The 27,420-nt window shown below is 47.7% G+C and overlaps 1 protein-coding gene across 2 annotated transcripts in view; it reads left to right on the top strand.

The window, feature by feature from the left end:
- The first annotated feature begins 10,367 nt into the window (after positions 1 to 10,367).
- The window catches only part of ARHGAP36 (Rho GTPase activating protein 36), a 32,036-nt gene continuing 14,983 nt past the window's right edge, over positions 10,368 to 27,420 (top strand). Inside the window, exons 1-3 of one of the 2 annotated variants that reach the window (XM_056809175.1) lie at positions 10,368 to 10,480; positions 10,844 to 10,871; positions 23,361 to 23,519. In XM_056809175.1, coding sequence (XP_056665153.1) covers positions 23,405 to 23,519 — 115 coding nt within the window. In that variant the 5' untranslated portion in view covers positions 10,368 to 10,480; positions 10,844 to 10,871; positions 23,361 to 23,404. Of the gene's footprint in view, positions 10,872 to 23,360; positions 23,520 to 27,420 lie in introns of both variants that reach the window. The other variant, XM_056809174.1, reaches the window with a different exon arrangement.

Genomic DNA, 27,420 nt, shown 5'->3' with positions numbered 1-27,420 from the left:
GTTGGAAAGAACTGTGGTCTCTCCAGTGTGGGTGTGCCCTCCACCAACACAGATTACAGCCCCTTGTGCCTTAGTAACTGGCCTTCGTGAATTAACATGACCAAAAAATGTCATCCCCCTGCCACTCCTCCTCCTTGGAGATTGGTACTGCCTGACAGGAGCTGACCCTCTCAGGCTTGATGGCGTTCATTTATGCAGCTCGGAAGGGAGGGCAGGAGCAAAAATGAGGTGCTGGCGTCTCTGCTCTCTCCTGCCTTTCAGCGTGCCCTTCTGCCAGATACCCCAACCCCCCATGCTGTCCTCAGCCCCCTCCCAATTATGGCCCCATTTTCCACTTCTGCCTGTCCCCTCCCCTCAGACTTGCATAAGAGAATACAAAAGCACCAGGAAGGTTCTGGCATTGGGGCCATCCCTCCCTCTCCTCCTGCTCCACACTAGCTCTAATCAGCCCCTCTCCACTGGCTGATGCCTAAGAGGCTGCTGCTGGAATCAGTAAGCTTTCTGTGAGCAAACAGTGCTGGGGCAGCACTGGGAAAGCTGATGCAATCTTAAGCTGCAGACATCAAGCAATGGCTTTAAGGCTGGCCAAGTTCTTCTCATCCTCTGCCCAGGGCCTCAGTTTCCTCCTCTGTAAAATGATGGGCTCATACTTGCTTCTCCAGGCTCCCCATCCTCTGCTCTGAGCCCTGGATCAGGCAGTTAATGTGGTGTGTCCCAGGATTTCATTTGGAGCTGGAGAGGGGGTCTGGAAGCAGGAAGACATTTTCACATGGAAATCTTTATAAATATGGCAATTCGGTTCCTGGGTGATCCCCCACAAGCCCCCTCTACCTGCCTCTCAGAGGTATTTGCATTTGTAAAAGAGGAGTAGATCTGCAGCTGATTCTCTCTGTAGTCAAGTGTCAGGTAGTGTGACAGCATGAAATGAGAAATCTCCCACACTGCACAGGAAGAGATTTGGGGGGCTCTGTTGTCACTCCGGATGCAGACACCTCATCTATGCCTGCCGGGGGCTCTTAACTTAAGGACCAGGAATTTGTTTTTCAAATATTTCGGAACTTTTGAAAAATACAATTGGTTTCTTTTGGAATTCCATGCTTTTTATTTTATGCATTTGAAAACATTACTCTGAGAAAGGGGCCCCAGGCTTCAGCATACTGCTAAAGGGAGCTAGGACCCAAAGGATGAGAGCCTTTGATTTGAGGGGCAGCTAGGTAGCAGAGGAGAGAGTGCCAGGAGCAGTTAGGAGGACCTGGGTTCAAATGTGGCCTCAAACATTTCATGGCTGTTTGACTCTGGGCAAGTCACTTAACCCAGATTGCCCAGCTCTTGCCATTCTTCCGTCTTAGAACTGATACTAAGGCAGAAGGTAAGGGTTTAAAAAAGAGAGCCTTTGATCTAGTCCAAACAGTACCAAAGGGCAATGTCCTTTAAAGAATCCCTGGCCAGCCATCATCCAGTATCCTTTGGAAGAGTGTCAGGTGAGAGGACACTCACTACCAGGGAATTCTAGTTCGGAATTGTTAGGAACCTTAGCCTGACATCCAGTAGAAGGCCTTTGCAATCATTTCTGAGAGAATTGTGGGAATGTTAGGCTCAGCCAGGCCTGATTTTAAGCTGTTTGGGTTCTTTCTAAGGCCTTCCTTTCCCCTGTTCAGGAATGTTTTCACCATGATCCTAAGGGCAGCCCAATGGGCAGGGTTCTGACAGGGAATGGACATCAGGTATCCAGGAGAATTAGCCTTGTCCTCCTTGACCCAGAGGTCAAAACCAGGAGAAGCTTCTTCAAGGCCAATTTCAACTTAATGTTGGGAAAAGACTCCTACCATTTAGCACGGCCCCCAAAGTGCTGTGTATTGCTAATGATCTCCCCATCGGTGGAAGTCTCCAAGAGGAGGCTGCATAAACCCTTGTCCCAGATGCTTTAGAGCTCTGTTTGGGGACTTCTTGCGCTAGATGCCCTCTGAGACATCTTCCAGTTGAGTTGTGCAATTCTGTTACTCTGGATAATTGTCCAATTGTCCATCAGAATCACAGCAGGGTGGCTCAGTGGATGTAGAGCCAGGCCTAGAGACAAGAGGTCCTGGGTTCCAATCTGGCCTCAGACACCTCCTAGTTGTGTGACCCTGGGCACTTACCCCAGCCCCTTACTACTCTTCTACCTTAGAATCAATACTGTGAATTGGTTCTAAGACAGAAGGTAAGGGTTAAAAAATAAGAACCATCGAAGGAGGATGGGAATTGAGGGGGAGGTGTCTGAACTAAGAGAAAGTTTTGATTTGAGGTCCTCTAAGGTCTCTTTTAAAATTTCAGGCCCTTTAGCTTTTGCCTTTATCCCTGGTGAAAATCCAGCTCGTCTCTGATGGGTAGCCAAGTAGGCTGTTATCAGTCTTTAGGCCTTCTATTGAATATAGGTTTCTTTAATCCTTTTCTGAGAGCAGATTTGGATGGAGGTGTTACGGAGGCTGTGGATGCTGGCCTTAGGCACTTAAAGGGAGAAGCTGTAGGATGAAGATATATGGATGCTATTCCCCAGGCCCCACCTTTGCGGGTGACCAGAGTAATACACCCCAGCGTTTTCATGGGAGCCTTCGATAGCTTTCCCCCGAGAAGTAGCTTTCTTTAATGGCAGGAATCTCCAAAGTGGGGACATGCTAGTAGAATAGGAGAAAGGGAAAGTTTTTGCAATTTTTCAGTGCTACAAGGTAGAATGCCACCTTCACACAGGCCAGTTTTGCCTGAAAGATGGGCAATGGCTGAGCATAGGAAGTGGAAAGGAGGCAGGCAAGAGTCACAGACCCCCGTTCTAGGTACCAGAGGCAGGGGAGGAGTCACACACTGAGCTAAGAGCTAAGCACATTATGATTATTATTTCATTTGGTCCTCACAACAACCCTGGGAGGTAGGTGCCATTATTATTCCGATTTCCAGATGAGAAAACTGAGGCAGGATGTGCTTAAGCAACTTGCCCAAGGTAACACATCTAGTTAAGTTTCTGAGGCTGGATTGCATGTCAGGTCTTCCTGACTGTAGGCTTCGAGCTCTATCCAGTGCACCGACTAGCTACCTTAAGAGCTAGCATTTAGATAACTCTAAGTTTTGCGAAGCTCAATAATAACAACTAACGGGATTGTTGTGAGGATAAAACAAGTTAATGATGGCCAAGCACTTAGCACAGTGCCTGGCCCAGAGTGAGTATTACTTAACAATAACCCAGAGGTGTTGGGAGGCTCAAATGCCAGGATATCTGTAAAGTGCTTAGCACAGTGCTGACACCTTCCAGGTGTAACCAAAATGCTAGTCATTACTGTGAGTAAGAGACTATCTTTGGGAGTTGCTGAGACTGGAACCTTCATCATCCCTCAATGGCCAGCCCAACTGAGTGGAGCCCCTCCAAATTTCCTGAGGGTAGGCCAAGACTTGCTTTGTATATCCCGACTCTTTCACTCAGCAGGCTAGTTATCCCCATGCCTTCTTTCAGCTGAAAACCTGGCAAGAACACCCTCTAAGCAGCTTCACGGGACCAAGACTAGATCCCTGTCGCCCTTCCCTCTAGACATCTCTCCAGTCACTATATCACTTCCAAATCACAGGTCAGAGCAATTGCTGAATCAAAGAAGACCGACTTTAATAAGGGTGAATGTAGTCTGTTAGGATGAAAGGAATCAGTCTTGGGGCTTTTAAATGAATAGGATCTGCCGACTTTCCTACTATTCCTGTTATGGACTTGGGGGACCCAGTAAATGCTGATCAGTCCATAATGTTGGCCAACAACCTTTTTGATATCTTGTAGAGCCTTTCAGTTGTGCGTCTGCTGGATTTGGAGGTCTGCCATTATGATTTCCTTAGCCCTGTCCTTTCGGTCCCCTGGGGACCCGCCCTCCCAATCCAGCCTCATTTCCTCCTCAGCCCTGGCAATCTGGGAAGCTGGAAATTCAGAACACTTAACTCCTTTTCCCTCCTTCCCTCTTGTTTCCCTTTCTTATACTTCCTCAGTGGGAAGATCCCCCCTTCTTTCTTTTTTTTTCTTTCTTTCTTTCTTTCTTTTCAGAGCACCTAAGAGGATTCTTCACTGCTCGGGGAGATTGTAAGTTGCTCATCATTGTTCCTAGGTCTGGAATTGGAAGACCTCTCCTGGCCACCCAGTGCAACCCTCCTTGTTGTACAGATGAGCAAAATGATGCCTGAGAAGAGATTTGCCAAAGGCCACACATGTTACTGTAAGTGGCTGAGTCAAGATTCAAACTCGGATTCTTTGACCCTGATTCCAGCACTCTTTGCAGTGCCCCACACTTCATGTTGAGCCCAGATGCCTGCTTGTCAGAGATGCTGTTGAGAAGATTCTTATTCAGATCTAGGCTGGACCAGATGGCTGCTGAGAGCCAGAGGAGATTCTGATAGTGGATGACTCAACAAAAAAGGCTCATTTGCTTTCAAGTGAAAAATGTTAAAAGCAAACAATGTTTCCAGATCCCAGGCAGGTAGAGTTATGCATAAGCCCATGAATCAGATCCCAAGAGATTCACTGGCCAGCAAAAATTCCAGGCAAACCAGTCCATGGGAGGGTAATTCTTTCTCCCCCATGAGTATGTAATAAATATAAAGAGGGTTTCCATAGATTCAGAGATTCTTGGGGGGTTGGAAGGGAACCCAGAGACTACTGAGTTCAATTTCTGCCTGAGGAGGAATCTTCTACGTCACTGGCAGGTGATCTCACCTCCAGAGGCAGCCCAGTCTAGGACTGCTCAGATTATTGAGGGGCCTTTCCTTGCATTGGGCTAGAACTTCTCCCTCTTCAAGCTCCTAGTTCTGTGCTGCTGTGCTCACCCACTGGGAGGCAAACAGCACTTACTCTTCGCTTCTCCAAGAGAAGAACTTCATTTCCTTTCCCTGAGCCTCTCCTGTTCCCTCCCATCTAAAAGTGCTCCTACTTTGCACTTCTCAGAACAGATCACAAGACTTCAGACATGTCTCTGGCATGGCAGAGGACATTGGAACTAACTTCTTTATCAATCCTTTACTGCTCTTAATGATGCCTCAGTTTACCTTTTGGGGGGACTACCGTCTGCAACTCATTTTGAGCTATCAGTCCATGAAAACCCTCTTACCTAGCTCCAGCTTCCCCAACCTGCGTCCAGGCAGTTAAGCTAGTTTAGAATCTGAATGGAAAACTTCCCATTCATCTGTACTCGGTTTCATCATCTTTGATTCAGTCCATTGGTCTAGCCTGTTGAGATTTTTTTCAAGCCCAGCTCTCTCATCCAGCATGTTAGCTTATGCCTCCAACTTCATGTTGTTCAAAACTGGCAGGAATATCTTTGAAAGAGCTTCATCCAGCTCAAGAGAAAACTATTGATTAGAACGGGGTCAAGGCCAGATCCCTGGGGCCCCCATTAGAGACTTCTCACCATCATCACTCAAATACTTCCAAGTCTTCCTAAGTACATTATATTATCATCTAGGTCCGTTCTCTCTGCGTTCTGCATGGGGATAGCCTTGGAAAGTTTGAAAATGCTCTTCTGAAATCTAGGCTAACAGTATCTACATTGTTCCCAGAAAGAGCTATAGAGCAGGTGCTATCTAATATGACCTGTTCTCGATGAAGCCATGTTGGCTCTTCATGATTGCTCCTTCCCTTTATAAATGCTCACAAACCACCCCTTGAATAATATTGTTTTTTACCAAGTATAGACATCAAGCCTATTGTCCTGTAGTTTACCAACCCTATCTGTCTCCCATTTTTGGAAAGTTCCCACCTCATCCATTTGGTTACACAAAACTGATCGATGCATCCTACATGCTTGATGATAGATACACTCACATACCATTCTGCTTCCACAGTCTTCCATCTTTACAAGGAAAGGAGATAGGTTCATTCCTTCTTTTTTCCCTCTGGGGCCAAGACCACACACTTTGGTCACCTTTGAAAGCTCTCTTCTTTTCTCACCATCAGAATTGTTTATTTTTGTCTTCGAGGTTGACATCTGGCCACCTTGGTTTGCCTCAGGAAAAGGGGGTCACCACTTCTCTGAGGTATTCCCTGATTGCTTCTCTCTACCTCCTCCTAGTTGAAATTGAAAATGATAGGCCTCTAGTAAATTTCTCATAGCACTTGACTTGGCTGTCCTTTGCCCCATCATGCCTCCATCGGAGGAAACACCCCTTGTTGTTTGATATCTTTCCAAATATGCCTTATCCCCTTACTTCCAGTGAAGCCCCCCTGTAACATAAAATAAAAATGAAGAGGAAAAAAGAAATTCGGCAAAATGACTCGATGGTATATGCCATGTTCCAAACCCACAGCCCTCCACCTCTGCAAAGAAGGGAAAGATGTATTTTCTCACATCTTCACTAGGGTCTAGCTTTGTCCCAAGGGCCATTTTCTTTCTTTATTCTTTGGAAACTGTTTGTGGTGATAACTTTTTGTCTGTATGTTCCATTCATTTATGAGAATATCTTTCCTCCTTTCCCTACCTGTCACTGAGCCCGGTATAATAAAGAATAAGAGAAAAATAAAGCAGTCCAGCAGAACTTACCAGCATAGCAAAGATGTAATGTTGTACCCCCACAGGCCCCCACCTCTTTGGGAAGAAGGAGGGAGGTACTGTGCTTCTTCTCAGCTTTTGGGGGGTGGCTTTTACCCTGCCCCAATTCTTTCCTTTACAGTTCCTCCAGAGGTCTTCAGCTTCGTGTAGCTCACCAAGACCTTTTATTGCCCTCTGCGGCAGACGGTAGAGTTTCCAGAGGTGGCTGGGAACCAGGGCCCATGGTGGTAAATTTGTTTACCCAGAGTCAGAGGGTTCATTAGTGGGAGAGTTCACATCACAACATGGTCTCTCCGTTTCTTTTTCATGGTAACTCGATGTTAGATATTGTTCTGAATTTGCTCCCATCAGCCTCCCTGTTTTCCACATTTCTCTGAGGTAGCTTGGCCATCAGACTCACAAAATCACAGCAGTAGAAAAGATGGGAGTACCTGGTAGCTAGTTAGTCTCATATAGGAACAAGGATTTTCTCTCCAGGATCACAGAGCAGTGATCTTGTCTCTGTTTGAGCACTTCCAAATAGGGAAGGCCTCAGAGCTGCCAGGCAGTGGGGAGGGAACTAATCTCAATAGTCAGAAGTAAACACTTATTACTATGTTCAAAGCATTATGCTAAGCTTTGGGGATACCAAAAAAGTCTGAAAGATAGCCTCTGCCCTCAAGGAGCTTACAATCACACAAGTAGTATGGAATGGAGCTGGAACTTGAACTCAGATCCTTTGACCTAACTCATTGGCCCTGCATGAGGTGGTTTGGGGGTCAGCTGTAGTTCTAGGTATCTTAGGGAACACACCCACAGGGCACCCCTGCATGCAATAAGCGGGTGGAATTCTGAAAGGCCCCTCAGGGACCAAAGTTCCTCCTCTGTGTCATATCAGCATTATACCTCTCTCTGGGGCTACAACTCAGATATGAGGAATCTACACAGTTTCCTTGCAGAGGTCCATGGTGGCTGGGAGAGTGGAGGGCTATGGGCATCGAATGCTGCATATACTGCCCAAGTCAGTTGCTGTGCCAGCCAGCTCTCCTGAACAGCTTTTTTACATTCTTTGTAATTTTTTTTTCTTACAATGGATGGCTCATTTGGTAGGGAGGGAAGAGATGTTTGGAAATGAAACTATATAAGAAAGCAAAGAGAGCTATCCAAATGAAAGGAAGAAAAAGCAGGGCAATGGCCAGTGCAAGTCAGATAGCTTGACCCCACGGGGGACTGAGAAATCCACTTCCTCCTTCTTGGCTGGGGTGGGGGACTGCAGGTAAGAAGCACTGCCTGTCATAGCAGGCTCAAATATGTGTCAGGTAGTTTGCTTTTGGGATTTTTCCTTACAATAGATACTGGGTAGGAGGAGAGATCTCTTTGGAAATGAAGATGATGTGAAAAAAGGAAGAAAAAAAGAAAGAAAGAAAATAGAGCAATAGAAATGTGAAAAGCAAAAAGGGAGGGAAATGGCCATTGGGACTAAGCTAGCTATAGGGAGAACTGGAGCAAATTCACCTCCCTCCCCTTCTTTGCACTGGTGGGGGACTATGGAGGCGCAGGATCGCCTGTCATTTCAGACTTGGTTAATGTTGTTGTCAGTTTTGCTGGCCTGCCATTTTTCTTTCTCCTAGAGAAAATGTTGTCTTCCAAGGGATGGCTCTCTGGGTAGAGGGAGGGCTGGAGGTGGAAAAACAAGCTGAGAGAGAAAAGAAAGGAAGAAAAAGAAAACTAAAAATTAAAAGAAAACAAAAGAAAGAAAGAAAAGGGGTGAAAAATGGCCCCGAGGACCAATCTGGGTCCTAAAAGGGAAGCTTGGCCAAAATGCACCAGCGTCCCTCCTCTGCAGAGGTTGGGGGGGCCAGGAGGATGGGCCCGTGGGTGTGGAGCATTGCCTGTAATGCCAAGCTTCCGTTAAGGTGCTGCTAGCTAGTTTGCCTGAATTGCTTCTCCTCCTCTTTCTCTTTTTTTTTTCCTTGGGAGGGGGCATTTATTCTGTAGCGGGGGTGGGGGTGGGCAGGGAAGATCTAAACCCCCCAGTTGTCAATGGAAGTGAAAGAGCGGTAAGGGGGTGGGGGGTAGGGTATCACCGCCGAAGGTAGTGCTGGAAGGGCTCGATTAGCTCGTTCACGGGGAGAAGGGCAAAGTGGCCCGAGAGTCCCTGCAGTCCCGGGTTTTGAGCTGGAAGGGCCCTTCAGGATCTCAGCTAGCATTAGGTAGGAGAGAAAATAAGCGCAGAGGAGATTTCACAATGTCCATCCCCAAATTCCTACAGGTAGCAAGCAGCCAATTTGGCCATCTTGGCCCGATCCTCTGATGCTCAGGGCAGTGCCTCTTCATGGGCAGTCCCGAGGGCACCCTCGCCCCTAGCTGGCCCGATCTTCCCCGCGTTAGGGGCTCATTTGGTAGAGAAGTCTATCCAAAGAAACTTAGTGCACTACAAACCAAAACCAAATTCAGAAAACCTTGGATGAGGAGCCAAATCCCTTTGTCATGCTGGCTTGAGGGCGGGGGGGGGGGGGGGGGGGGGGGAGCCCCCTCCTTCAAGGCTAAGAATATTTGGGCATGCATGTGTGTGCAAACCTGGACGCATGCATCCATACACGAAACAGTGGCTCATCCCCACCGAATGAGCTATGCCAGACAACTGCATTTCCTGGAAAAATTGAAGTTTGTCCCCTTTTAAGCTAGCGCGGTGTGGATCCATACCGCAGGATCTCAGAACGCAGCTGGGTTGGGATTCGGGACTAGAGAAGTTGGGCTGTCCCCCCTCCCTCCTCCCTGGGCGGCGGGGGTGGGGGAAGATCGTCTGCTCCAATCCCCTCCTTGTACAGGGGGGAAAACTGAGATGCTGAGAGCTGAGAGCGCGTTGCTTCTGGGCATAGCTGCGAAGTAGCCGCTCCGCTCCGGGATTGGGAAGCCTTCCAGCCAGCGCTCCTTTCGCCGCAGAGTCCTGTGAAGGGCCTCTGGAGGGTAAGGGGCACTGGGAGGGGACCCCCCTGGTCGCTACTCCAGTTAGGGGCACCGGGAAAGGGGCAGCTTGGGCAACTTCTGGACCCTGGAGGGGACCTGTTGAGTAGCGCGATCGTTGGCAGCGGCGGCGGCAGGTGTCCGCTCCTGCCACAGCCAGCCCGATCCGCCTGGGGTCCCGGAGGGGCTCATACCACTGTCGGCGCTGCTGTTGCGGCCGCTGCCACCTCTCCCAAGGCTGCATCCCCTTTAGATGCTCCTACCCTCACCTCTGCCGTTTTCCTGGAGAGGCTCGTGTCGCCACCCTTCTTGCCTCTTTTTGCCGTTCCCGCCGCCGCGCACCTAAAGCTGCTGGTACCGGCAAGTGCGTTGGGGGGGTGTGCAAAGTTGGCCTTTCTGGGGACTCGCCCGCGCCGGGTGGTGGGAACGGCACTAGAGGCTTGGACAACGGCCAAACGAGCCTCTCTGGGAAAAACCGGAGGCGGCACAAGCAGCCATAGGGGCTTGAGAGAGGTGGCGGGAGAGGTACAAACCGCGCTGGAACCATAGGCAGGCTCTTGGCTCCTTCAGCCTCGCTGCGCCGCCAGCCATCGAGGCTTTTTCTGCACCCCCTCCTCCCCGCCAAGACCCTCCCCCTCTAGAGCGAGGGGCATTGGCAAAGCAGGAGCTGCAGTAGGGGAAAGGGGAGGGAGGGAGCAAGGGGGTGAAGGAGGGGGTGAGATGGCTGGAGAGCCTTAGCCGGAGGGGCCCCGCCCCTCGCCCCCCTGCAGAGGGGCTGGGCGGAGCCAGAGGAGCTCTCGACCAATCAGCAAGAACCCTAAGCCCCGCCCACACCTCCAGGAATCTTGCTTCTCTGGCGCGCAGCTCTCCGGTCTCACTTGCTCGAGCTTCGCTCCGGACGACGGTCAAGCCTCTCCTGAGCCAGCCAGAGCTTCTCTGCCCCCCAGCGCCCTCCGGCGCACCTCACCTGCTGCCCTAGCTCCCCTTCGGTATCCTGCCACCTACTTCACTCCACCAAGCCCCCTAACAGCCACCTCTGCCCTCCCCTGCTCCCTAGCCTTCTCCCCTTCTAATTTCTCCCCCTTTCCCCCTCTCGCTGCCTCTCTGCTCCCCTGCTGCCTCCCACCCCTTCCCCTGTTGCTTCCCGCCTTTCTCCACTGCCGCCAGGTATTGGCATTGCATGCTTTTTCTCCCTTTGCTCCAAATTGAAGCCGCTTGTCTCAGGGCAAGAGCAGAGGCTGGGGGCAGCTCAGAGGGCGCCAGGAGAAAACCTGGAAGATTTTTTGTTTTAATTTCTTTTCTTTTAAATTTCTTACAATTATTTTCTTTTAAATTCCTTAACGTTTGACAAGGTTCTGGTGTCGGGTCTTCCACCCGAAGGTAATGAATTTTCTCTTTTATTACCCCCCCCCCCTGCGGGAGGGGGGCATCTTGGTGGGATGGGGTGGGGAAATTAAGCTCTCCTGTGGCCTTTTGGGACACAGAAGGCTTGGAGCTATGGATTTCCATAGGATCTAGCCTCAGGTGGGTGTGGGGGTATGTCTGAGAATTTCCAGGGGAGAGGCTAATGGGCTAAGGTTAAGGGGGACTGGTTTCATAGGCTCTGGATGGAAAAACCACTTTACAGAACGTCTAGATGCTTTTTGTCCTTTTATGGGGAGAAAACTGAGGTATTGGGTGTGGGAGACTTGCTCCAGGTTGCACAGTAAATGGCAGAGCAAAGATGTGAACCCAGGGCTCCAAATGACAAATTTAGAACTTTGGCAGGTTCTGGGGGCAAAACTGGGTGAGGAGAGAGACAAATTTGCTTCCAATGTTTAACTTTGGAGCAGATACAGTTAAAAATAAGCAGGGGGGGGGCAGAGGTGGGGGGGGGAGTGAAGGAGACCTTGGCAGGGATGTAAGAATCCCTATGTTCAGACCTGGGCTCCTCCAGTGCTGTGCACTGGAGAGGGCTGTTGGAGGAATGAGGAGCACCTGTTGCCTAGGCTAAGATGTCTTAAGATTTCTTTTATGTAATAGAATCAATGGAGCACAAAGGGTCTTGGCAGCCCCCACTGTGTGCCAGGCACTGTAGGGGCTCCAGAAGACCAGAGGGTTAAGACCTAGGGCAGTCAGAGTGCTGGGGTTCTTTCTTAGCTCTGTCACAGACTGACCATGTTCTCTAGGGCAAGTGCCCCCTTTTTTTCTTAGCCTTAAAATAATGAGGATTGGACTAAATGGTCACTAAAATCCTTTGTAGCACTAGATTCTGTGATTTGATGCTAGACAAATCGGTGAGGGGGAGGGAAATGAGGGAGGGGGGAGATGGCAGTGGAAAGGCACTATATGAAATATTGGCGTGGGCGCAAGAATGATGGGAGGGGTAAAGGGGTGGGGTCATTGGGAGCCAGGAGCTTGTCTTGGTGCTGGAGAGGAGTGGTTGATGAAGATGGTCTGGGGTGCTTGTTTTTCAGGGGTTCCCTGGGGGATCAGTATAGTGGGAGGTAGAGGGTGACTATTGGGATTCAAGGGGCAGGAGTTAACATCCAGCTGTCCTTTGGGGTTTATTTCTAGCTGGACAGAGCTCTCTTCAAAACCTGAGAACCATGCACCCTGGGGATTGGGGGGGGGGACAGAGAAGATGTCTTCTTGTCCCTTCCTGATATGCTGAGGAAGTGGATTGAGCCTCTGGAAAAAAGGAGGGGGAAGGGGAAGAAAAGACCCACATTAGGTATATTTGCTGGTGCTAATAAAATGAAAAAAATGAAAATGAAAAAAAATATAACCTTGGTATGGTTTCTTTTGCTTTGTAAATTGCTTTCATGTATGTTACTGTCTTTCATCCTAAAGCAGCCCTGTGGGGTAGCTAGGAATAGAAATCACTGGTCTATTTTACATAAGGGGAAACTGAGGCTTTTAGAGGTGAAAGGACTGGCTAAGATCATCTAGTCCCACCTCCCTATTTTATAGATGAAGAAACTGAGGCACAGAGATGAGGAAGGGATTTTTGCTCCCAGTCTCACAGTAGAAGCAGCATTAAAATTCAATTTTGTCATCCCCCCCCCACCAAGAAAATGATTTTCAGATCTTAGAGATCATCTGGTTCGTCCCCCCTCATTTTATAAATGAGGAAACTGAGGCCCTCTGATGGAAAAGGGAATCTGATTATAGTGACGCAGCTAAGAAGAGCCAGAGACAGATTTAAAAGCCAGTTTTCTGTCTACTCCCTCCCCTGAAACTGCTCTCCACTCAATACTTGAGTTTAGCTCAGTGCCTGGCTCATAGTAGGCATTTAAGCAATGCTTTCTGCCTGAGAATACCTGATTTTCAAAGCTTAGAGCTCATTTTATCCCACCCCCTCATTTTATAAATGAGGAAACTGAGGCAGAAACCAGGAAGAGATTTATTCTTTGTCACATAGCGAATGAGTCAGAGCCAGATTTAAAAGCCAGTTTTCTCCCCCTCCCCTCCCTAAAAAATATCTGACTTGGAGATCATCTGGTCCCACCCTCTCATTTTATAAATGGGGAAACTGAGGCACCAAGATGTGGCAGGGGCGTGCACAGTTAATAAGAGGCAGAGCCAAGATTTGAAGCTAGTTTTCTATTATATCCCACCCTCCCATCCATTCTATATATGCAGGCACAAACCAGGGGGATAAAGTGGGGGCACACACACACACACACACACACACACACACACACACACACGGCCAGAAACATGGAGTTTGGTATGATTCGAAGGGGCCCTGAGCAAAAATCCTGTCTCCCGGTATCAATCTATCACAATTAACACCCCCAAATCCCCCCCCCCCCCCCAACCCTGTGACGCAGGTAGTGTAGCAGAAATTCATTACTTTGGCTTTTGAAGGCTTTTTTCATCTTGGATTCACTATGGTGCAAATCCTTCAAGGAAGAGCCACACCCTCCTTCACCCCTAGCTCCTTCCCCCCCCCCTCCAAGCTGGGACTAGTTTACCCATGTTTAGAAGCTACGCCCAGCTGCAGTGTGACGCAGTATAGGAGGAGGGGGCAGGGGGTTGGAAGAGGTGTGGATTGGGCTCCTGAGGCCCAAGTCGCCTCCTCTGCAGGTTTGCTGAGGGGCCAGCCCCTTTCTGTGGGATAGCCAGATTTCTAAGTAGAAAGAATTTCCCAGGGCCCCTAGTTCAATCCCCTCATTTTTTCAGAGCTAACTCAGCCCTGGAGAGGATGAAGGACTTGCCCAGGATGGCCCACAGTGTGAGGGGCAGAGGTGGCAGCCCAATCTGAGAATTTGGAACCCAGCATTTCAGAGGATGGCTGAGCTAGGAGGACAGAGCCAGCAAGAGAAATAGCCTTTTAGAGCCCCCCTCCTTTCATTTTACAGAGGGGGAAATGGGGTTCAGAATCAGGACGTGGGTCTCTGCCTCCTGGCACTAAGTGTGACATTAGCAATAAGGGTGATTCACACTTGGAGAGTCCTGAACGTGGCACAACGGTGAATATTCATATTGAAGAATGGGCCCCAATTTCCTAGGAATTAGAAAACTGGGTTTCAGCCCCTCCTTGCCTAGGTGACTTGGTAGAAATTGGATTATCTTTCTGGGCCTCAATTTCCCCATCTGTAAGACAGATTGATGTGTATGTTCTATTGAGCCCGAGTATCCCCTGCAGTGTAAAAAATGATGGTGATATTTGAAAATATGAACGTCGTCATGTTTTAAAATACAGGTTGTGCTTTTCAGTGTTAAAATAAGCTCAATTTCCTCTGTTTTTCCTCTTTTCTCGCCCCCCCCCCCTTTTCTTGGGAGATATTCAATATATTAAGAGCCATTGAAAATGTATGTGGAGCTGAAATATGGACAAATGAGGCCGGGGTGAGGTTTCTAGAGCATTTGATGATTCTGTGACGTATCGGTGGATCCTTCTAATAAATAAAGTCCTTGAGAAGATTCAGGATTTTTCCATGAATTAGACGTGCAGAAGGATGTAGTGATTTGCCTGGTAACATGGAGCTTAGGAAGTGGCAGCGCTGGGACTTAAGTGGTCTATGACGCTAGAGATAGTGCTTTTCTCCCTGACTGCGTTTTGCTGCTGTTGAGGTCTATTAGACCATGATAATCTCCAGATTGGGATCCCCAATTCTGGAGGTGAGGCCCCCCCTTTTAGGGGTCCTTGGCTTATTTCTTCAGTGGTTTAGTCCTACCCAGCTAGAAAAGTAGTTCCTTGCTTTTGCAGTCAGAGGTGGTGTACAGTGTCTTGTGTGTGCGCACGGTGTGTTTTTTCCATTATATATGCATTTATTTGGAAGAGAATCAGCCATTGGCAGAAAATGAGAGCCCTGTCCTGGAGAGGCTTCAGGGAGGGGAGGGGGCTATAATCCGAGATCCTGCCAATTTCTTACCTTCTCTGCTTCCCTTTTGGGCTCAGAATCTTAAAGCCATGGGGGGGGGGGCAAATTGCTTCTCAGTGTCTCCTCTTTGCAGCTTGCCATGGCATGGCGATGGGGGTGGGGTGGGGTGGGTGGGGGGCTTCACTCAGAGTTTATTGTGGATTCTGTCTTCGGCTCCAAGGGGCCCCTGCACCCACTCCAGGAGTGGGCCCTTGGGAAAGGTGGTATTGGGAAGAGGGGTGGGGCTTTGGGAATCAATTAAGCAACTACTGTGTACTAGATTTCAGTTCAGCCACACAGACACTGATTAAGCAGTTCTGGTATGCAAAGCATTATTAGTGCCAATAAGACATTGCCCCTCGTCCCAGAGTTTCTAAAGCTAGAGGCCCAAAGAGCATTGATACTCACTAGGATCTAGAGAAGCTTCTGGAACCACAGATTATGTTTGAGCTGCAAGGGCCTCAGAGGCCATCTAGTACCACACCCTCATTTTACAGAAAAGGAAACTGAGGCCCAGTGAACTGAAATTATTTAGGATCACAAAGCTAAAGCTTGGAGGGACCTCAGGCCATTTAGTCCAACTCCCCCTTTTTGCACAGGGAGAAACTGAGCCCCAAGACTAGCTCAGTGTTGCAATCCTCAGAAGCAGAATTTGAACCCAGGTCCTTTGGCTTTAGCCCTGGTGTCCTTTTCACTCTATCAGCTGCCTGAGATGAGAGAGAGCTCCATTCTGAAAGGGAGTGAAGGGAAAATAGAGATCAGAGAAGGCTGCTGTAGGAAGGGGGTGGCCTCTGGACCCCCTCTAAGGATTTCTTTGAGTGAGGAAGTGCTTAGATGGGAAATGTGAGCCAAGGCAGGGAGACAGGCCAAATGGCTTTGGGGCTGGTAAATCCAGTGTCAGGCACATGGGGTCCTGCCCATAGCCTAGCTGAGATTTGGGTGGCAGGCGAGCCAGCACTTAAAGAAGCTGGTTTGGGCCATCTGACTGCTCAGGACCAGGCAAGATGCTCTGGGGGCTTTGGGATCCAGAAGGGGAGGGGGGATTCGAGAAATTTCTGCAGTCAGATCTAGAAGCATGGGAGGGAAGGGGAGGGGGGATGAGCAGCAGCGAGTGCCAGCGTGGGAGGAGACGGAGATGACTCAGTCACATTTGCAACCTGTAGCTGAGGAAGGGTCCTCCTTCCTTTGCAGTTGAGTCAGGGCAATGGCAGGTTTCTGGCACTCCCCAGAGGAATCTGAGAGGCTCCAAGCGCAGCAAGTGAGACTTCAGTTAGAGCCCGAGCCACTTCCTGGAGGGTCCTTTGGCCTGTCCCCCCTCCCAGGGGGACACCACGTGTCCCTTTCCATTGTGCCCTGCTCCCAGGACCCTATGATTCATTCAGGGGCTCAGAGCCCAGAGTGGGGTGTCCGCCGGTCCCTAGGGGGCCACTTAATTTCCCTCTCTTTCATGGCCACAGACTTCACAACAGTGATCTGTGAGGAGCAAGCCAGAGAGTGGTGATGTCTAGCTGCAGCAAATTCTCCCTGTTTGACAGCGAGCTCCCAGCCCATGTCATACTAACCCTGGGTGAGTAGCACTCGTTGCATGTTCAAAGTATGACATGGACCATTTCTCCCCGGGGCTACATGTGCCTCAGTGCCATCTTGATTCATTTGGGGATTTCAGGAAGCTAGGGCTAGTGCAAGAGCCCCACCCTGATGGAGGGAAGTTCGAATGAGAGCTAGCTTGGGAAATCACTGAGGCAGTTTGCTCATGGGAAAACCAGGAGCAATGGGGGGGGGCAGCCTAGATCTCTCTGGCCCTTCTGGTTTGCCCACCTCTGCCCACTGTGGCTGCACGCACACAGCAGGCCATTTTCTGAAGCTGCCTGCCTCTGGGAGGAGGCAATTAAGTGAAAGATGCCCATCAGTAAGAGCCCAGGGAACCACATCCGATGGAAAGAGGCAGGTGCCAGAGGAAATTCTGGGGAGGGGGCTTGTCAAGGGAATCCCTGACTCCTTCAGATGCCATCTTGGCACCTGCTTGATACTGAAGGAAGCTGGGAGCTCTTCTGCTCAAGGAGGTGCTGTGCTTACTGTAGGCAGCTGAGGGTGGGGGTGAAATGCTGTAAGGAAGTAGCCAGGGGAGGTGGTCTGAGGGGCAGCTGCCATATTGGCCCTGGCCCTTTGGCCAGCGAGGAGAGCTCAGCCAATGTGTGGGTTCTGGACACATGCCCCTCCTAACCTGCTTGTTAATGCCACAGGACTAACAGGAGGCAGGGAGAACATAGAGGGAGCTAGAGGCTGGCCAGAGAGGCTGGGGGCTTAGGGAGGGGCCCGAGTGGCAGGTTTTCAGAGATCCATTTTGGCAGCTGGCTAGTAGGTCTCTGGGCTGCCCCATGTGGCTGAGTTTGTGCAATGATACTGCTTGGAGGTGACTCCATTAGAGCAGGAGGGAGGGGGGCTCACCTTCCCAAATTCCACTCGCTGGGGAAACTGAGCTCCTGTAACCCCAGAAGCCTAGCAAGGATTAGATCCACCTCTGAAAATTACTAGAGAGGGTATCCTCTGGGCCTCAGTTTCCCAATCTGTCAAATGAAGGAGTGTGCCCTATAGAATCCAGATGGAGTGGCTGACTGGAAATGCTTTGCCAGCTCCTATCTCCCCCCTCTCTGCTTGCTGCCCCCTTGAGGGAGGACACTCTCCTTCCCCTGAGGCCCTGCTTTTTTCCTAGCATACACACTCACACATACAGATACATGCCCTCATGTGTGATCCTGAGGGCACCTTTAGGCTCCAGCCACCGGAGAGGAGTGAAATTCTGCCTTGGGTCCCCCCCCCCCCGCAGGTTCTCATTTGGTATAGAAATGCCCCCCACCAGGCCCCAGCACCTGCCAGGCTCTCAGGGCATTGAGGGGGTCTGGGGGCAGAGAGGGGGCCAGAGGGACTGATGGACCCAAGGGCCTGACCCCCAGGGCTACTCTGGTGGGCACCCAGTCTGTGCCCCACCTTACCCCAGCCTCCCCTCTAGATGAAAAACAAGCCCCCAGGAGTCTGGGTGCCTGTGTGGCAGAGCAGCAGGCGGCCTTTTCCTTTTCCTGGACAGTGGATGAGACAGGCTTGGGAAAGGGAGGGGGGAGAGGAGAGAGGAGGAAGGCGGGGCCAGGAAGGCCAGAGCTGCCTTCCAGAACTTTCTCCACTAGCTATCTACCACCGCTAGTTCAGACAGCAGGACTGGCAATAGCCTCTGCATACTAAGTGGTTTCCCAAGGGTGGGTGGCAGGAGGAGGGAGGGAGGGAGGGAGACATGGAGGGGGCTCCCTTTCCCTCCAGGACAGGCCTCTGCAAACCATTGGGGCCTAGTAGGTGCATCCCACCCCCCCTCCTCTTGCCCACCCCCTAGCAGCAGAGCCCCTGGCCAGTTGGGGTTAAATGCCCACTGTGTGCAGAGCCTGCCCCACTAACATTTATTGAGCGCCTACTATGTGCCAAGTCCTTTGGGGCTGGGGCAGAGGCAAAGTGGAGATAATGCTGTTCCTTGACACTTCAATTTCCTGACCATTTGCTATGTTCCTACTGTATGCAAAGTCTGCCTAGTTAGCCTTTGTCAAGTGCTTACTATGCACTGTGTCCTCCTGTTCTTGGGGTGGGAGATAAGCAGAGTTTCAAAGGTTTGGGGATCAAAGGCCATCTGCTCCAACCCCCTCATTCTATAGATAGGGAAACTGAGGCCCAAAGAAGGGAAATCACATACCCAGGGGCACACAGGTGATAAATATCAAATCTGAGTTATAAAGTTAAAGTCAATAATTCAACAACCAGTTATTAAGCACCTACTGTGTTCAAAGCTTGTCCAACTAACCTTTATGTAGTGCCTCCTGCATACAGCACCCTGAGCTCTGGGAGATGCAGAGTTGAGGTAAGTCAATTCAACAACTATTAAACATCTATTGTGTATAGAACATGGTTAATGAACTTTTATTAAGTGCTTACTGTGTGCAGAAGCCCGAGTTAGAGTTTGGGGGAGATGGTAAAATTGAGATAAATCAAGTAAGGAATTATTTATTAAACACTGACTATGTAAAGAGCTTGCCTAATAGTTATTAGGTACTTAATCTGTGCAGAATCTAGTGTTCTGGGATAGGGGAAAATGCAAAGTTGAGGTAATCCAGTCACTTTATTAAGCACCTACTGTATGCAGAGCCTAATAAGTACTTACTCTGTGTGAAGGCCTGCACTCAGGGTTAGTAAAGAGAGAAGTTTGAGAAAATTCAAGTAAATAAATACATTAATTAAGTGCTTGCCATGCACAGAATTTAACATATATTAAGCACCTACTGTGAACTTTATGTTCTGGATAGAAGGAGATTTAAAAGTCAGGGAATTCATTTTAAAGCCACTCATTAAGCAGACCAAGTAATATACACTGAGCATCTACTGTGTTCAGAACCCTGCAGGAAGGAGGTTCAAAGTTGTGATGGCCCAACTATTTATTAAGCACCTGCTGTTTTCCAAGTGTAAGTAATTTATTATGTGCTTGCTGTATATAAAGTTCCATGTTCATTTTAGGTGGGAGATACAGAGTTGTGGCAATTCAATTAAAATTACTTATTGAGTGCCTACTGTATACAGAACTTGTTTACTTAACATACATTAAGTTATCTACTATGTTTAAAAAAAAGAAACTTGAATTCCAGGCCCAGGAAAAATGGAAAATTCAACAGCTATTTATTAAGCATCTACTATATGCAGAGCCTAGGTAAGAGGCATTTATTAAATGATGATTATGTCCAGAGCTCTTTACTCAAGATTAGGGAAGATGCATAGTAGAGACAGTTCAATTAAAGAATTCTTTATTAAGGGCCTATGGTATACAGAGCCTGTTCAACCAAAATTTATTAAACTGTGTACTAAGCTTCATGTGAGATGCAGAATTGACACAAATCAATTTAAAGGCCATATACCATATTGAATCTTTATTAAGCACTTAATGTATACAGAGCCCTGTGTGCTGGTCTCGGGTAGATGCAAAAACAAATAATCCAATTCAAGCCCTATTTTAAGCACCTAATGTGTGCAAAGCCTAGCTAACTGGTGGTGTTTATTAAATGCCTATTGTATGCAGAGCCATATGCTCAGAGCTGGGGATCTTTGAAAAATTGAGATAATTAAATTGAATAAAGATTTTATTAAGTGCCTACTGTATACAGATCAGGTTTAAACAGCATGTAGTAAGCACCTCTGTGTGCAAAACCCCATGGGATATTATAGTTGAAACAAATCAATTTAACAATCATTCATTAAACACCTACTGTTTTCAGATGATATTTAGTAAGTACTTACTGTATGCTTAGCCTCATGTTCAGGGTTAGGAAGATGGGAAGTTGACAGAATTTAATTTGTAAATGATTTGTGACCTGTCAAGCAGTACTCTGCAAAATCTGGGCAACTGACATGTATTAAGTGCTTACTGTATATACAACCATGTGTTCAGGCTGAAGATTTGCAAAGTCGATATATTCAATTCAATATAGACCAAATAAGTGCTTGCTATTGGTGAAGCAAGATTAAGCTGCATTTATTGAATACCTACTTTTTACATAATTTTTTGGTGAGAGAAATAAATTCAATTACCATGCATTATTCTGAATGTATACCAAACCTCCCCAGGTAATACTAATTGCTTATTGTGTTCAGCACCTTGTGGACAAAGCAAATTTGAGATAGACAATTCAAGAAGCACTTGTTAAGTTTGTATTCTCACTAGAGGCTAACCAACTCACATTTATTCAAAACTTACTTTATGCAAAATCTTGTGTTCAATATGGGGAAAACGAAGAGTTGAGATCATTGATTTCAAAAGTAAGTTACTAACTGCCTACTGTATGAAAAGCCTGTGCAACTAACATTCTTTAAGCAGCTAGCTGATGTGTTCTGGGCTGAGTCGAGACAATCTCATGTTGTGGTAGCCCTGCCTATTAAGTACTGTATGTTCAATCAACATGTATCAAACACCTGACCTATAGCTGTAGTTGGAGGAGAAGCGAAAAATAAGGTGTCAGTTCCGTAATTCTGCATTAAACTCTTCTGTGCAGTTTATCCAACTAACATTTATTAAGTGCTTGCTGTATTCATAGACCTATGCTCAGGGTTTAGAGAGAATAGAAATCGAGATGACTTCATTCCCAACCATTTATTAAGGGCCTTCTGTATACAGACTTCTATTTAACCAATCTATCTGGAGCATCTCTGTAGGCTGGGGAAGGTTCAAAATTGAGTTTTTCCAATTCAACCACCATTTATTAAGCACCTACTGTGTGCAAAGCCATCTCAACTAGAATTTATTCAGTGCTTAGTGTATGCAGTACCTGTGTTCAGAGCTGGGGATGATGAGAAATTAAGATCACTTCAATAATCATTGATTACATGTCTACTGTATACACAGCAATTATTAATTGCTTGCTGTATACAGAGCTGAATAGGAGATATAAAGTTAAACTAATTCAATTAAATAAGAATTTATCAAATGCTCACCATGTGCACTACCTAGCCAATTAACAATTTTTTGAGTTCTTACTGTGTCCTGATATCTGTTCTCAGGGATGGGGGGAAAATGGAAGGTAGAGATAAATCAATTAAACAACCATTGAGCATCTTTTGTGTGCAATACTCACCTAACTAACATTGACTGGTTGTCTGCTCTATGCATAAGTCCCTTCTTAGGGATGAGGGGAGATACAAAATGAAGAGCTATTTTTATTAAACTCTACAGGCATTTATTATACTTCTACTACATACAGATCCTGTGCTCCAAATTGGAGAAGATACAATATTGATGAAACCTTTATTAAGCCCTTGCAGGGGCCAGAGCCCTTATGTTTTAAACTAGGGGAAGGTTCAAAGTGGAGATAATTCAACTCAAACATTTACTAAGTGCCTGCTGTGTGTCTCCAATCTGTGGGATAGGCCACGTTTACATGACAACATAATAAACATTTAGGAAGCACCTACTGTGTGCAGAGTCTTGTGCTTAGTGCAATGGGGATAGAAAATATAGATGTGAATGGCCTCAATCCTCATGGGGCTTCTGGGATCCTTTATCCCAGAATAGTTTTTTCTGTTCTAAATTTAGTTGGTTCTCCCTGAGATGGCTGACATGTGGCCATGTTGGATTTACTAAGACTGCATCCCCTTTAACCTGGGCCTTTACCAATATTTATTTCACATTTGGCTGCTTTGGGGATTACCCGGGGCCATCATTTCCCAAGCAAAAGCCCTTACTAAATTTTTCCCCCACCTCACCCCCTCCCTCCCTCCAACCTTCATTGAAAGTTAGGAAATACAAGCTTGTACATCATCCAAAGTTGCCATACCTCAAGAAAGATAAGGGTCTTATGTGTTTGTGAGACCAACTCACCTGGGATGATGGTGTCAGGAAGGGCAGCTTCATAGTTCCTTACAAAATTGCCTGTTAGAATTTTCTCTATTCATTATTTCAACTCCTCAGGGCCACTGGGTGAAGACTAGTTAATCTGATAAATTGATCTGAGTTAATGTGTTAATCCAATTGTCTCAGGTCCTCTAAGTGTGTGATGACTGTGGCCTTTGGAAAATAACACCACTATCAGCCCTCCTTGTTGTTTAATGAATTAATGACTCTCACACTAGTCTTTTCAAGACAAAAAGGAGAGGGAAAGGCACAACAGGCTGGAGGGGGCAGGAAGAATTGAAAGATGTAGGAATAAAAGGAGATGCAGAGAGCTCCACAACTGGTTTGGGGTCTTGAGTTCAAGTCTTGCCTCAGACATTTCCTTTTGGTGTGATCCTAGGAAAATAACTTTCTCAGCCTCAGTTTCTTCATCTATAAAATGGGAATAACAGTGGCACCTGCCTTACAAGGCACTCCTCTGTAGACTTCTCTTGGAGTCCTCAAGGAATGGAGGTTGGAAGCAATAGAGCATGATATACAAGACCTGATTCGATGCCCGAATATCTGGATTCAAGAGCCCACTGTAATACCTCAAAGCTACACGATCCTAGACAAGTCATTTAAACCTATGAGCCTCAGTTTCCTCCTCTGGGATAGGAGGGTAGTAATACTTACATCCCTTCTCTCATGGGGTACACAAAGCACTTTGGAAATATTGAATAATTTAATTCTAACTGGGCTAGGTAGAGTGTCGCATTAGAGAACCCTAAACAGCTGGGGGAAGGAGTATCTGTGTCCAAGAGAGGAATGATGTTGATTATAATCTTCCCAGGTTTGCTAGGGGCTGTCTCTGCTCATAGATCCTGACCTGGAAGGCTGTGACTGGAGGGAAGATAGGGTGAAGGGCTTTGGCTTTTGCTTCCAAACAACTGTCTTCAGTTCCCTCTCTAGCTGCCCGGAGCCGCACCCCCACCCCCATTTTTTGGGCCTGTGACAGTAAGATGATTCTATTGGGCTCCTTCAACCTGGAACAAGAGGAGATGCCTTGGAGACAGGCAAGTCCAGAAAGGGGAAATTGCCAACTTGTTTCTCTGTTTGTGCTTCCTTTAGTGACTACTCTTGGTGGCGTCCCTGGACTCGGAGGAGGCATAGGGATGCAGGCCGTATTCATTCAGAATCTCTCCGAGATGGAGCGTGACAGGCTCCGGGAGATAGCTTTTTTCTGCCTGCAGGAGAAGATTCCATCTTGGCCTATCAAGATGCCCAAAGGTAAGACCAAAAGGACATCAGCATACCTGTCCCCCCAGTATCCCTTGGTCTGCCCTGGGCAACTGGAAAGATTCTTACCAAATTTGGAATGGCAGCCTGGCCAGCTCAGGAGGGGAGTCAGGCAAGGGCTGCTGGATTTCCATCCCAGCCCTGCCACATCCTTGTCTCCTGCTCTGCCCCATTCATAAAGTGAGGGAACCAAAATGAATGTTGGTAGAGGATAGAAGGCTGGCCTCAATCTGCTGGGGACGCTTCTTTGCTTTTGAACAGTGGGTAACTGGTTCAATCTTTCAATGCCCCCCAGCAGTTAGCTAAGACTTTATAATCAGTTCCGATTTTCTATGCTGAGGGAATTCCAGCAATTATTGATAAAAACACAAATCCAGATCCCTAACAAGCCCCCAAAAAACCAGCCTTGGGTCACTTCATACTCGAAACTTTCCCGTATCTTTACCTCATTGGACTTGCTGGCTAAGGCAAGAGGTAGACTGGGAGAAGCACCTGACTTGGAATCTAGATCTCTGAATTCCAAGGCTTTTAATTCCCGGTGCTGGGGTGCCTTCTTTGCCTTGGATGGCAGCTTTGTACTCTGTCAAATCAGGGTGCTGCATTCACCAAAGTGATCCCTCAGTTCTATTTTGACTCCCAATTTGCTGTGATCACATGGTGACAGAGACCAGCGCCAGGGCTAGGGAATTGCTGAAAATCCCTCCCAACATCTCCATTCAGTTACAGCAGTGTGAGCAATGCTCATTTAATTCATCACAGTGGAGTACGGATTCCCATCGCTCTGCTTTAGTCATTTCAATTGGATTTTAGAAGGATTTGAAGCAAGTGTCACATTGAGGTGGAAGATGGGAATGGAGGGGAGGTTCAAGAATCAGCCCTCTTGTTTCAGAAAGTATTTTGTGTTCAGCAAGAAAGGTCAATTCTGAGCCTTCTTTAATGACTTAAGAACCCCCCCCCCCACCCATGTGAACAAGCCCCCTGCCAGAACCCCTTATGTTTGAGACTAGCAGTCAGGCAGAGCTCAGAGAACGGCAATATCAATACACAAAAAGACCTGCACGGAGAGGCCAGTTAACAACTGAATCAGTTTCTCTCATCTCTGTACTGTGTGCCTCGGTTGGAGTTGGCTTACCCTACGGTACAGCTGGCATGCATTGGCCAGACATGCCACAGGCACCACTTTGCTGGATGCTGTAGAGCGGTCAGGGATCTGGATTTCACTGAACTGGGCAGGTAGAAAGCTGTAAATACAGTCTTCATCAGTTCCAGTTGCTGTGGGCAGAGGCATTAAATAATGCATGTCATTGTCAGACGGTAATAACACTGTCCAATTATGTGATCAAGGCCGCTTCGGGCCCTTTCTGAGGTAAGGAACTCTCTGCGGGTAGCCATGATCATCTCTCCCACCCCCTCAACCCTACCCCCAAGTCAGAGGGATGGAGATTGCTCTGAAACCTTTTATACTGACTGACTGGTTTAAAAATGACCAGAGTAAAGAGAGGGGGAAGCCCCGAAGCCCATGGCGGGTGGGAAGAGGGATGGTGATGGCAGCCAAAATTCTGAATCTTTGCTCAGTCCATATCTGAAAAGTGACCATCCGCTAACAGATTCGCCCCCTCTCTACCCCACACCCCCTTGAGACAGGCAATGGTATGGAGATGAAAGAATGCTGGGTTTGAAGCCAGGAGCCTTGGCTCTGCTGCTTACTAGCCATGTGACCCTCGGTGGGGCCTCAGTTTCCCCTTCTATAAATGTGGGCTGTTAAGGCTTCTCCTGTCCACCTCCCTAAAGCCCAAGTCACCTTAGAAATGGGAATTGTTTTTCTTGTCATTTGGATAAAGAATTCAAAGAGACATGCCAGGGCTAAGAGCATAGTCCCCCCTCTCCCAACAAACCATCTCAAAGGTTTGCCCAGGCAATACTGCCCACAGTGGCAGCTGAGTAGTCCAAGCTCCCAAAGGGGAAGAACGTTTCTCCTGAAAATCCAGCCCTTGGGGACACTCAGTCCCGAGGTAAGGTCTAAATAATGGCTAATAGTCAGTAAACAATATCCAGAGCCACGTGACTAGGGGTCCCAGGCAACAGATAACACAGAAAGTGGTTGACTTTCATGTAATTCTGAGAAACCGCTCATAGAAGGCTTGGTTATTTACGTCTCTCTAATTTCCCACCCAGAATGACATTAGTGTTTGGGTAGCTTGTTGCTGCTCTCATTATCTTGAAGGGATGTTTATTAGATCTGCTTTATACTAGGACACAATCATTTGGTTTTCTAGTTCTGCCCATCATCCCTTTCAACAGCCCTCCCTCCCACGATCCTGAGGCAGATGGCTCTTGAAGCCTGGGTGTGGGGTCATCTTTATTTGGGGAGGGTGGGATTGTTGGGGGTGTGGTAGCTGGGGAGGGAGGCAGACAGTTCTTTGCTCTCTATATTCCTGCTAGCTGTTTGTTCTTTTTCTATTCCCCATTTCATGAGTTTTTTCTGTATGTTTGAGAAAAAAGAATTTCACCAAGAATCAAGGTTTTGGGGTTCACACCACAACTCAGTCTCTACTTAGCAGTGTAACCTTGGTTAAACCCCAGCAGCTTTCTAGGTGTCAGTTTTCCAATCTGCCATATTAAGGAGGGGAGGAGAGGAGTGGTCCACTAGATGATGTCTAAAATGAGGTGATCTTTTGATAAGGAAGAAGCAGTGGAATGGTTAGGCTTGGAAGAAGAATCATTAGAGCTAGAAGGGGCGTTAGAGTCCATAGGGGTCCAACCTTTTCATTCGACAGATGAAGAAACTGAGGCCTAGAGAGGTTAAGCAAAGGGAAGGTAGCTCAGTGGATTGATAGCCAGGCCTGGAGACAGGAGGTCCTGAATTCAAATCTGGACTCAGATACTTCCTAGCTGTGTGACCCTGGGCAAGTCACTTAACCCCCCTTGCCTAGCCCTTACGGCTCTTCTGCCTTGGAACCAATACACAGTATTGACTCTAAGACAGAAGGCAAGGGTTAAAAAAAGAAAAGAAATAGCAAAGCTGAGATTGTCATCCAGGTCTCCAAACCCATTGCTCTTCTCATGACAGAACACTAATGGCTTCCGAAGCCTTGTCCAAATTTTTGGAGACTTACATTCCTGCAGAACTTTAGAGTTACGAAGCATTTCCTCATCCCAGCCCTCTGAAGGTATATAGGCCGGAGATGATCACACTCATTTTATAGGTGAAGAAAACAAGGCTTGGCAGTGTTAGCTTGTTACGCGACTTAGCTGGGTCACATGGTCAGATGGAGCTGGACCTTGAATCTGGCTCTTCTGACTTGTGCTATAGTGACACAATGAGTTTGTAGTCAGGAGTTGTGAGGGGCAGCCAGCACCATCACATATTAGTTGCGTGACCTTGGACGGGTCACATGACTACTCTGAAGCCTCAGTTTCTTCATCTAGAAAATGAAGAGGTTTGACTATAGGGTCATAAACAGCTGCTTTAGTTCTAAAATGAGAAGTCCCACGAAGGGGACACATTTGTGGTTCTCAAAAACAGTCATTTGCCTGGGAGAGATACAAAATGTAGCTGGTTTCACTCAAAAAGCAGTGACCAAGTACCTACCATCAATCAATCCATCAACAAGCCTTTCTGAAGAGTCCCAGGGGATACAAAGACAAAAATGGCAGGTGGCGGGAATCAGTCCCTCCCCTCAGGAAGCTTCCGTTCTATTCGAGGCTTTAAGTGTGGGCGACAGAGAGAGTTTAGCGAAGGCGAGCTCTTGCCTTCATGGAGTTCATAATCTACTTGTCAGGGAGGCTGTTCACTATTAGTGGGAGCCATTCCACAGTGAAACAGGCTGCCACGTGAGGTAAAGAGCTCCTCATCTTCACAAGTGTTCATTTGAAGCTCTTTACTGCTTGG

This window comes from Monodelphis domestica, chromosome X (assembly GCF_027887165.1).
Source record: "Monodelphis domestica isolate mMonDom1 chromosome X, mMonDom1.pri, whole genome shotgun sequence".
NCBI classification, from domain to species: Eukaryota; Metazoa; Chordata; class Mammalia; order Didelphimorphia; family Didelphidae; genus Monodelphis; species Monodelphis domestica.
This window is presented reverse-complemented; position numbering and strand designations above follow the sequence as displayed.